Source organism: Saccoglossus kowalevskii, chromosome 7, assembly GCF_978046115.1.
Source record: "Saccoglossus kowalevskii chromosome 7, keSacKowa6.1, whole genome shotgun sequence".
Taxonomy (NCBI): domain Eukaryota; kingdom Metazoa; phylum Hemichordata; class Enteropneusta; family Harrimaniidae; genus Saccoglossus; species Saccoglossus kowalevskii.
In genome coordinates, this window is record NC_140647.1 from 11702694 (window position 1) to 11715259 (window position 12566).

Here is a 12566-nt window from a genome sequence, read left to right on the forward strand (position 1 = left end):
AACATTTTCAAACCAATAAACTAAAACAGAAATGCTCAGAAATGCAAATGAAGGATAGATATTACTTTTCACTATGCACATCTCTGTTGATACTATCCCTCACATATTCTACTCCCAATTACTCCTGCGTAAAATGGACTAGCCTCTTTTCATGTTGACATTCAGACTAAAATCACGTGACAGGCTGTTAAAATTGGCTGTTGCATACTCTTTCGCCGGTCTGAAAAATGTGTTTAATTAACTCACATTCAAGCAACAATGCAGATTTCCCAGTGGAAGTGAGACTATTCGACTCTGCCACTAAAAAATAGGAGTGTTTTCAGCAAAAAACGAATAACCCTGGAATACACAAAATATACTGAATTTCGGAACAAATCGTGCATTACTTACAGCAGCAGAATACCACAGAAATATCAGACGAAACATGAAAACACTATATATTGTATTTCGGCCTGAACCCTCTATATTGCAATTCAAGGAATTAACCCCATATGTGCATCCATTTCCCACCTTGGTATCACCCACCCCTGAAAACAAACTCTTAATACCACGCTGAAGCGTTTGGTAACAAAAAAAAGAAACTTGTCTTAACTTGCCACTAGACTTTAAAGTGAATAATGGTATGCAAGATACTGGGCGATGCATAAACAAGCTCACAGTTCAACAAGAAGTAGCGACAGGAAGGCGTATACATACAAAATTGTACATATATGCGAGAGTGCAGTGTCGTGGAATGCGCCTCACCAAATGCCAACTATCGCCAACTCAGAAAGCCAGGACCGCCATCATGACGACATGCTAGCAGTCTTCTCTCATCGGGAAAGTCAGTCTCTCTGAAACTTCGCCGTAAACCGACAAATTTACAGTTGATAATAGCATTAATAGCAATCTTCGAAAGTAATCATGGGGTATGTTAACTACAATCGTGTTTGTTTTGAAATATTTTTCTACCAGACGACATGTGCAGTTCCGTACATGATTGAATGCACTGTTGTCTCTCCTGACTTAATGAGCAATTTGCAAATTCTGACATATTATGCATTTTGTTAAGGAGACCATATTCCAGTTTGGAACTACAAAATGTACGTCACAGGGCTGTGTGACCATTTTCTTACCATAATTACGACTTAATGCGCTATCTTTGCGTTGGGGTAGAATTTAAACTTGGGTTTAACGATCATGAATTCAACGCTACAGTAAACTGCAGTTGTATTTAATCGCTACAGATCTGAGAGCTACACGCTTGGGGTAATTGTAGTTCTCGTTTCTAGGTTACTAGTTTGAGATTAGTTTGGTCTTTCCAGCATATATATATATATTACTTAATGGTAATTAATTCGGTGGTCGAATTACAATATTAAGCTTTTGGGCTCGCGTTTCAGAAGGGAAGAATGGACCTTATATTTTGTAGCATTTAGCTCAGTAAATGTAGTCTCTTTGGAAAGAGTATTATTTCTGGAAAACTTTTATCCCGTGAGTCACTACTTCTATATTGCATATGTAACACTTCTCTCACCGGGGCCTGTTTGCCAACGAGAGTCGATGCCACAATTTAAAATTCTTGGGGCAGGGTCCGTGGTGTTGATTAGTCAGTATACAACGAACATTAACACACCACAGGGTGAAGAAACACGCACACATACAGACAAGGTGCTGACAATGGTTGAACAGTATAAATTTCAAATACTTTAATACAATACAAAGAAAAATCCCTGACTCAACAAGCAACTTCCAAAACAACCGATGCTTTGTTCTCTCTATTTAACATTAACAACATTCAATAACTATAATGCTTGTAATAAGTACTTTAACCTGACTAAGTGTGGCCAATACTCACTGACTACAACTATAAGCCAGCAAGCTAATCACTATATCAGTCCTAATCGTACGGTGGCCTATAAATACAATTAGTCCGCTACATGAAAATCCGTCGGCTATTTGAAAATCGTTCTGCTACTTGAAAAAAAGTCGGTCGGCTACATGAAAATCGGTCGGCTACATGAAAATCGGCCGACTATATGAAAATCGGTCGGCTACATGAAAATCGGTCGGCTACATGAAAATCGGCCGGCTATATGAAAATCGGTCGGTTACATGAAAATCGGTCGGTTACGTGAAAATCGGTCGGCTACATGAAAATCAGTCGGCTATATGAAAATCGGTCGGCTACATGAAAATCGGTCGACTACATGAAAATCGGTCAGCTACATGAAAATCGGTCGGTTACTTGAAAATCACGGTAACACAAATTATTAATTTTTTAAAGAAAACAAGCGGGAAACTATATGCACCCCAATGAGCTGAAGATGATGCATTTGTGTTTAATTATTTTTAAATCTATATAACGGCATAGTGTAAAACTCGTATCATGATGTATATTTACTAAAAGCTTGCTACACGTGACGTACAATGAAGAGTTTAAATTTAAATCGAAAACAATGAACTGACATAAACGCGTAGCTCTTTAATCGAACTTTGAGAAGAAATACTACGCGTCATAATTTACGCATGTTTTGCAATAACTTGCATACTAGTATATATTTTTCGCTGTTATTGTAATTAACATTATTGTTGTTTAGGAGTTAAAATGGTATAGAAATCCATTTATGTATTATTATCACCACCGGAGGAGGGATACACGTGTTCACGTGGTTTTGAATCGTCACCTGGTTTGTTTCTACTATTATAATACTACGTCGTACAACTTCATCTATCTAGTACTCAAATACCAATTTGATCTACGCATATATCCGTTTTGGCAATTGAGATTCTGTCATCGTTTTTAATATCCAAAGTACATTAGTTTTCGTCCATTCTTGAGTATTACAAATCATTATTATAGTTCATATAGAAATATTTTGTTTATACACATAGTGTTTATTGGAAAATATTGCGTCATGTAACTACGACTCGTCTCAATTGGGCATGTTGTACCGGAGCACCGAGTTACTGACGTTATAGGACATATTTTTATAGCTCCATTGATAAGGCTGTTTTAAACAAATCTATACCTCGTCATAGATCATTTGAAGGTGATCAAATTATGATTGAGTGTACCTCATTATAGACCAAACATTAGCCATGATGTGTGCATGGGGTTTATGAGCGAGATTTTTTCTTGTCGTTTTTCGCTTTCTTTTAAATTTTAGAGATCATGTGTGCACGATATATTCACAACATGATGGTAGACCAAATTGTTGAAAATGTCCTCATAGCATGTAGGTAAGCTTTGTGTGTCGCGCCAAAATTGCACACATTTCAATTATTACAGATAACATATTGTTTGTTTGTGCAATTAGTTTAGTTGACCGTTCTATCACCTCAGCTTTGACAATCACACCGACTTTTTAAATAAGTCATAAACATTAGTGTGCCCGATTTACAACCCGTAGTTGCGAATCATGTGATATGACGGTCGGCAAGGGGTATTTTCGTAAGCTGTAATCAATTGTTTTTATTTTTCGTAATAATGTAATTTAAAAAATAAAAAAAACGTAATTTCGTAGACATGAGCAAGGTGTAAAACGTAATCAGCTATCCTATTCTTCCGTAATTCGTACACAAATCTTATTTTTTGTAAGTGTATAAACCATTTTCCACATAAAATGTTGTAATTCGTACGAAATTACAAACTTGTAATTCCTCATTTGAAGCCCGGTATCATGCGAAGAATTTTCCGTGCGCTAAAACTTCCGGGTGAGGTCGTCGCACAAGCGCAATGCATTTCTTGAATTTTCTTCGCGGTGTAGTGGATTCTCGTAAATAATGTGCATTGTTCAATGAAAATAAACGTTCTGCTGTTGATGCATCGACGGCAGATGGCTAAGTTGTTACGTATATCTCGAATGTAGGAAGTTTCGACCACACACATGTTTTATATCTTGTTGATTGAATCTATGCAGTTCTATATATTAAGTAATCCAAAATCTAAATAAATGTATATAACAGCAAAGACTGTGTTTGAAACTATTTCCGTAAAACTATCAGTAAATACAAATAGTACATTTATAAACAAAATACAACAACCTAGCGAGCACCTCTGCTTGTGTAAACACCAGATGTGTTATTTACTTAAGGATTATAAATGATTAATATTATTTTGCCTGGCGTTGTACATAATACGTGTCGCATTGTTTTTGTAATTCAACTATTCTATTGTTTTACTAAAATAAAATGTGAAAAAGTTTTCTCTTCTAGTTTCCTTTTATCGATGATTCCACATACATGTCAAGCATGCTCATGTATAATTTTATTTTTCCAAACATGAAAAAATAATTGCTAAGAATTGAGAATAGTTGATATCGTCACAAAAAGAACATATCTAATAGAGATTAACACAAGATACCTACATAACATGTATCAAATGAATTGAGCTGGTAGTTTTCAAGAAGTCGTCGGAAATAGCAGTTTTGACATAAATGACCCAAAATATTAAAAAAAAAATACCATATTGACACAAAATCTGGGAGAGACCCATTCAAGGTAGTAGTATATTATTATTAGTATTCAGTAAAAAATATTAGTATTCAAGTCGCAAATACAAAACTTGTTATAATTTATAGTTATTTCGTCAATAACATAATGAAATTAAACAATTGTTAAGTTTAAGAGCTAATCCTTACAACAGACAATGATGATCATTGTTTCGCCTCGTATATTATATTTCTGATGTTTTGTCTGGCATCAGATTTTTATTTGTCACTATAATATTATTTTAATAACTTGTCAAAAGATCCATTTCTTACCTCTATATCTGAACAGATTATATCATGATTATATATTTTATACTCACTGTAGTTTGTTTAGTGAATTATTATAATTATAATAATAATTATTATTATTATTATATGCATATTTAATTTGTATGCTCATTTGCTAAAACAATGAGCGATTTAGCGTGACGTTCGAAGTTAACACGATGTTCTAAATATTCTGACTTTTACAATGACATGTACGCGATGTTATCTACACTTTATTTAATGCGGTGTGCAAGTGTCCTCGTCAAGCACTGTTCTTAGTAGAACACCGGAAAATATATCAAACCGGAACTAATATCGCACGTTAACGTTCGACATTAATTCCTGGCCTGATTCGCGCATATGCGTCACACAAACCCATGAGATTTGTCATAGCAGAACGCGTTCACCGGAGGTTATTCTATGTGTGATATTCTTTGGCTCTTAAATCAAATTTATGAAAATAACTGTACAATGTAATTATGAATTTGTTTTATCTTCGTAAAGTGTAAAAACCCATTTTCACTATACATGAAATTTTCATTTTATTTCTTGTAAAAACGTAAAATGCCTTTTTAATTTTCTGTAACCTGTATCAGCTATCCCCCTCGCACACCCTATGATATATGTTGACAGCAAGACGCTCGTTTTATAGGTGAATAAAAGCTAAACTTAGTAGTAGTAAAGCCATGAAACTGATTTGTAGTGATGTAAACGTGATACACGGTACAGTAGATTTTGGTAACGAGTCGGAACAATTTGTGGTTGTATAGGGTTAGAATGGCGCACTGACTTGTAACCTGTTTACATTCAAAGTCTAGAGTCAGCATGCCAATACAATCAACACATGCAAATATGATGTTTCAAGTATACAGGTTGGTTGACTTCATTTTATTTAACAAACAGATGAATACGTTGTTTACCCGACTTCCTAAGCATACACAAGCAATGGTATACATTGCATGTTGTACTTCCGGGTCATATCTGCAGGTCGAAGGTTATCTCGCAACATACACGCGATTTTCTAGATAGAGGAGCAATTTTCATATAGCGGCGCGATTTTCAAGTAGCCGACCGATTTTTTCAAGTAGCGGAGCGATTTTCATGTAGCGGATCAGTTTTCAAGTAGCCGAGCAATTTTCAAGTAGCCGACCGATTTTCATGTAGCGGAGCAATTTTCAAATAGCCGACTGACTTTCATGTAGCGGACCAATTGTATATATGGGCCACCGTATAATCGTACAAATAATTCACTTAACTATATTAAACTACAACAACCTGATATACATGTATGCTCAAAACAATATACATGTATTAATCCAGCATGTCCTATCTATCTTATACACAGGGTCTATCCAGCTCAAACTAAACAAACTACATTAACCTTATTAATCCATCAAAATCTGTGTAAATACATCACTAACCTTATTAATCCATCAAGATCTGTGTAATACATCAAATGTTACATTGATACTCACAAACAAAACTTTAAACATATCCAATAATATCTGATCAGTACCTAATTATAATCACATGCACTGTATTAACCTGTCACAGCCTCTCACTTTAAACTATCTTAAAGAAGAGCAATATTAATAGTTGCATTAATATAAAACACAGATTACTACATAGAAATGCACCTAGGCTCTGTTAAAAGAACAAAACATGTATCTCTAAAACTCACTAAAATGCTTCAAACTCAACAACGTAAAACACAGGGAGTCTACGCATAATTAAATAAATCTAGATTATGCTTAAACAATATGAATCATATGCGGCTAACCGCTACAGAAAGTACACTGGTACTTCACAGAAAAAATTAAGCAAGAAGAGGATAGCAGAGTCTATGCTATGTCCCCGTCCCAAGAAATGGTAGCGTCTAAAAGTACCGCTATCCAAAGTAAAGCTGAAAGTTTCACAGCGATGATTTCTGAGCAATTGCCAAACGGCCAAAAACATGAATAATAAAGAATAATGTCACTCAAAAACCAAATTACTGGGGCAAAAACAACAGACTCGCGCCATCCACTAATTGCTTTACAAAAATGTACAGCGAGAACACAATATCTTTACCGCTATCGTCAGTTCTCATTAAATGATAATACTACTATAATAAAAATATATCAAAACAAACATATGGTATGTTCAACAATATACAGCAATGTCACACGATATCAAAAGTCGCCAACTGGTTCACAACGTTCTGTACAGTTCCGAAAATTCGCTGGTCACGAGGCACGTATAATTGGCGATAACGCAATGGCGACGCCGGAGAACACAGTCACTCTAAGAGAATTACAACAACTTTCGAAGATTCAGGCTCCATGATCTGATGAATGTCAAGTTCATTGAGCCCTAGTTTTCAAGAGATCACTCACCGCTTAATCGAACAGTTCCCGAGTCACAACAATCCGATAATCGACGACACAGTCCAACGTTGAATGTCCACAAAGTTGCTGCGACACTGGTTCGACAGTTACTTTGACTTCTTCACGGCATGGGAATAACACAAACTTCGCACAGCAACTCGCCCGTGGGCTGCAACACCCTGACTCAGTTCTTTCCTAGCTTTTCGATCGATGCATCAAGTTACACATACAACTTAGCTAGTATTTATACAGAGAGCCCAGAAACCAAATCAACTCTCCCTACCGCTCCTTTCTATCCACAGCCTAGTTTTCATAAAAAACGGTATCCAACCTCGTTCACACCTCATAATTTAGAACTACAGTTGTGCATAATAAATACGGTCAATTAAGCATAGATGAGCAGCTTATACATACAAAATAAATTAATACATTGTATAATGTTATAAAACAGTTTGCAATTTTATGCTAAGATGGGTTGGTAAATACACAATCATTTACTAAATTACTGCGTAATACCTACATTTTGGGCACACAAAATGATTGGGTTACACATATATATGATTTGCATATTGTGAAATTATATTCAATTTTTGTAGTCTCCTACGCTTTCCTGTTATTTCTTCTTTGTCTTAAGTAATATAATTGAGTTTTGGCAATTACAAGTATTGTAATTGTTTGTAAAAGTATTGTTCACCACGTAAAGCTTGGCCGTTTAATACAAAACTGTTTGTTACTATGGAAATCGCCTTGTAACAATTGAACATACATCTTTTCATGTCGCGTGTTGGAATCATGTATATGGTAATTGCGAAACTCAATTTCAAAATATAAGATTAAAAAGTAATATCGAAAAGCGTAGACAACACAATTTTAAAATGTACTCTTAATGAAACTAAAATCACCTACAAATGATGACATCTGGGTTCAGATATAAGTATAGATGATTTTGAAAAAAATGTTTTAGGTGAGATGCAGTCAATCTAATATTCCGACTCCTTTAAAATGTAGATTCTAAGGCTGTTTTCATGGTTCCAGTATATACACTTGTTCTAATGTAATTCATTTTTTCAATTGTTATTTTTAATTTATAGGAATTTTCTGTATAGGAAAAAAGCATCCAATTGCAGTAAATTGGTTTTCGTTTTGATTGGTCGAACTGGATGTGGTAAGAGTGCAACGGGCAATAGCATTATTGGTGGAAATACGTTCGATGCCGAACGACGTCTAGTATCAACGACAAAGACTACACGCTATGGAAAACGTACATTTGATGGAAAAGATCTTGTAGTTATCGACACACCTGGTGTGTTTGATACTGGCGGCGAGCAAGAGAAAACAATAACCGAAATCACCAAGTGCGTTGGCGTTGCAGTGAGTCAGGGCGAGGGTGTGGATGCCTTCATTTTGGTTATTAATGCCGATGACAGGTTTACTAAAGAGCATGTCGACTCGGTCAAGATATTCCGTGAAACCTTTGGAGATGATATGATGAAATACCTAATCGTATTGTTCACACGAAAGGATGCTCTTACACAGGAAAACACTACGCTGGATGAATTTTTAAAAGAGACGCCAGAAGACCTGTCGGACTTACTGGCCAAATGCAATAAACGTGTGATTGCTTTTGACAATAAAACCAAAATAGAGAAGGTGAAAAAGAAACAAATACAGGAACTTGTTCAAAAAGTCGAACAAATTAAGGAAGACAACGGGGACACCCCTTTCAAAAACCAATACACAGAAGCTATCAAAAGTAAAATAGCGGAAGATCAAGAGAATTATGACGGGGAAAATATTGCAGATAAACAGAGCGATGCTCTAGTCAATGGAACCTCTTCCATATGGGCCTGGCTCTACGAAATCACTTTACATGTTTTCAATCTCGGTTACAATTCATGGGCAACAAAAAGCAGTATTTCATTTGAGGATGTACTTGTAACTGACAAAACTGACTAAATACTTTAGAAAAATTTCAACTGAACAATTTGCTTATAATTTTTTGTTTTAGTCATAACGAGTCATTGCCTGATGTTAACAGATCACTAGTGTAATGTTAGATATTCTTGGCTTATATCATGTTTTTTTAATGCACATAATAACACAAGTACTGAACTGGCTCAATTGCATATTGACCATGACTATGAAATAATCACATTATACGATAAGATAATACAAATGTAATAAAGGTATAACAAACTATTCTAAAAACCTAAAACTATACTTATCATAAAGATACAGTAAAGAAATAATACTGGTACTTGAAGATAACAATTAAAATATTACATTTCCATGAGTTTTTGTTTAACATTGATAATATTGTTTTCTTGTCGTATATGCTTTTTTATTTACTTAATTAATTATTTTATTATATTCTTTGGTCTGTTCTCAGCATTTAAAATGTAAACAGTTTTTCTGCGTTATTTGCTAACAGACTACATGATGTGAAAAAGTTTAGCTCATCTTCAGTAATATTACATTTCGCACATTTTCTATTATTTGATTTTTGGTATGTATGTTCCAGATTCAATGATTAATTTATGTTCACTTAGTCTTAGTCTTGAAAGAAGGCTAGTATCCTTTCTATTTTGTACTGTTTTTTAGGTATTTGGCAATTTCAATCTTATTTTTAATAATTCATATGTCCATAGTTTTGAGTTTGGGTCATTATTGCTCAAGTTTTATTTTATAGTTGATGTTTTTTGTGTTATGTATATTGTAAATTTGTTGTAATTTCTGAAGATTTGTAAACCAAGAATCTTTGTATTGATTCTGTTACTGGTCTATTAATGCATCGTATGCCAAGCTTATTGGGCCATTCCTCAAAATATTTTGATAATATATTATGGCTTGGTATTGTATTTTTGCAATTAAAGGGAGCCGTCCAATTTCCATTCTAGTGTCAATGTTGCTTGTCTTGTTATGGACATTTAGTAGGTGTCTACATAACCTGGGGTGGTGTTTTTCTGTTTTTGTTTTATCCCTGATTTATAGTGATACCCCAAATTTGAATATCCTCGAATAACTGTAGTTGTAGATTAATGTTTGTTGATCCCGATAATAATGTTCTTGTCATTGCTTCTGATTTCCTCGTTTCATCAGCCAGTCTGTCAATTGTACAGTTCAGTGACCCATGTTTATTAAATATAACACCCAAATAAGTAAATGTATCACTTATATCTATTGAATTATTGCCAAATGTAAATTGTGTGTTTCCAGGTTTGTGCCCAATTTTGTTGAAAAGCATTATTTTTGTCTTTTTGGTATTTAATTGCAGACCCCATTTATTTGTATATTGATGCAATGTGTTAAGTGCTTTTTGTAAATCGTTTTCTGTTAATGCTGTCAATACAAAGTCGTTAGCAAATAACAGTTAGGTAATAGCCTAATCATTTAATTCAAGAGCACTGTTTGTGCATTTATTTATCTCCCCACTAAGTCATTGATTAATAAATAAAATAGTGTTGGACACCATCTTGTATTGTGAAATATGGTGTTACTTTGTTACCAATTTTCACTTGAAAATCCATATTCCTGTATATACGTTTTATGACATTATAAATGTTACCACACACATCGTTTTGTTGTAACTTAAGGAACAGTCCATGCCTTCAAACTGTGTCAAAACATTTGCTCAAATCAATGAAGCAAAAGTATAGTTTTTTTGTTTTTTGACTGATATTTTCTGTCGATATGTGCAGTGGTATTACATGGTCTGTTGTTCTGCAAAGCCAGCTTGATTTTTATGAATCAAGTTGTGTTTAAATACTGTGCTAGTCTTTTGTTAATTAACATCGTGAACAACTTTCCGATTGAGCTTCTAGTTGAAATACTCCTGTAATTATTTGGATTGTGAATATCTCCTTTGTTGTGGATTGTTGTAATTGTGCTAGTATTCCAACAGTTTGGGTATTCCCCACTATTTAATGCGGTGTTAAACATTTTTAGGAGTGCTTTTGTAACCAATAGATGGCTGTATTTCAGCATTTTGGATGGTTTTCCATCAAGTCCTGTTACTTTTTCGGTGTTGATCTATTTCATGTGCTTGGATTATTTTGTGATAGATTAATGTTTCATTTAACATGTTATTTATTCTTGTTAATTTTTTCCTCATCTAGTAGTTTTTTGTAAACCTATTTTTGTCACTCTGTAGATAAATTATTGTTTTCACTTATATTTTGAAAATGATTGACCCCCTTCTCCATATTGGATGTCTACAGCCGTGTTATCTTGTTTTCTCTTAGTAAATTGTCTAACAACATTTCAAAATTTAATTTGATTTTCTTTTTTATCTTCAGAATCTATTTTTTGTTTTATTTGTTGCCACCTTTCCTTTTGTAATTTTTTAATGTATTTTCGAAAGTTCTTTTTCTTTTCATAATAAATTGTTCTTAAGCCTTTGTCATAAGGTTTCTTTTGTATACTTTTGACAATGGATTCCAATTCCTTTTTCATATATTCATACATTTTGCATCTGTAAATCTATGTCTTTTTTTTTTACATGTATTTCTTTTTGTTTTGTCAATGTAGCATTTTTTATTAATGTTTTCCAATATATTTTGAAATTCTAAACAAATTTCATTTATGTTCCTCTTTATAAAGTCAGCCTCTATAAATTTGTTTATCAAGCTTTTGCCTTAATCTGTTCGCAAGGACAGTTTATATATTTCTGTTGTTGAGTTTGAACATTTAATTTTGTAGGTTATTGTTTAGGTTATAGTTAAATATCTGTGAAAGTTGGTATTTTAATTGTTGCAGTTATTGGACAGCGATCACTTCCAGGCATTAATTTCTGCGTTTTATATATATGATTAGGCAACATTATTGTATCGGACAACGCAATACAAACCTGACATTCATGTCGAATACCATGTAATACTATACATCTGTCATCGTAACGCCATAAGTTACGCCAAAAGGAAATGCGAATTCCAAATATGGAATTATTACGTGCGTATGCGTCCTCCAATAATAAAAACAACATGGCTGCCACCAGGGTTTGACCGGAATTCACACAAAGAAGTTCGCTGATTCTGTTTTAAACTTTTTAGATTTCGGTCTGTTCAGAATTTATCAACAACCAATCACGAGACTGGTTACGAACCACATCGAGGTTACGACTCGGTTAGCCTTGCTCAACTTGTTCGTAACCAGTCTTGTGATTGGTTCTTCGCCTCCAACTGTGCCGTGCGTTCGGACCAACCGTTAATTATTCATAAATGGAGTCAATTTGTTTAGTTTTCTTGATTTATTATGAAGATATGGGTAAAATATATAGGTAAGACTTTGGCGAAATTTGAAGGGGCAACTAATATTCTTCAACCTGATATTTTTTATAGATTTTATTTTTCATTCTGTTCATCTGTTTTTTCCAGTTAAAAAAATATGAGCTCGCTGGAGCCTTCATCCCTTGTCAATTTCTTACACTAGATACCAGCCGATACCCCCCTCTCATAGAGACTGC

At 34.2% G+C, this 12566-nt stretch overlaps 1 protein-coding gene across 1 annotated transcript; it reads left to right on the top strand.

The window, feature by feature from the left end:
• The first annotated feature begins 649 nt into the window (after window positions 1-649).
• On the top strand, window positions 650-11851 carry LOC100372946 (uncharacterized). The gene is made up of 2 exons (XM_006824509.2): window positions 650-908; window positions 8197-11851. The coding sequence occupies exons 1-2, from the start codon at window positions 904-906 to the stop codon at window positions 9059-9061; spliced, it is 870 nt and encodes a 289-aa protein (XP_006824572.1). The 5' UTR covers window positions 650-903; the 3' UTR covers window positions 9062-11851.
• Window positions 11852-12566: the final 715 nt, after the last annotated feature.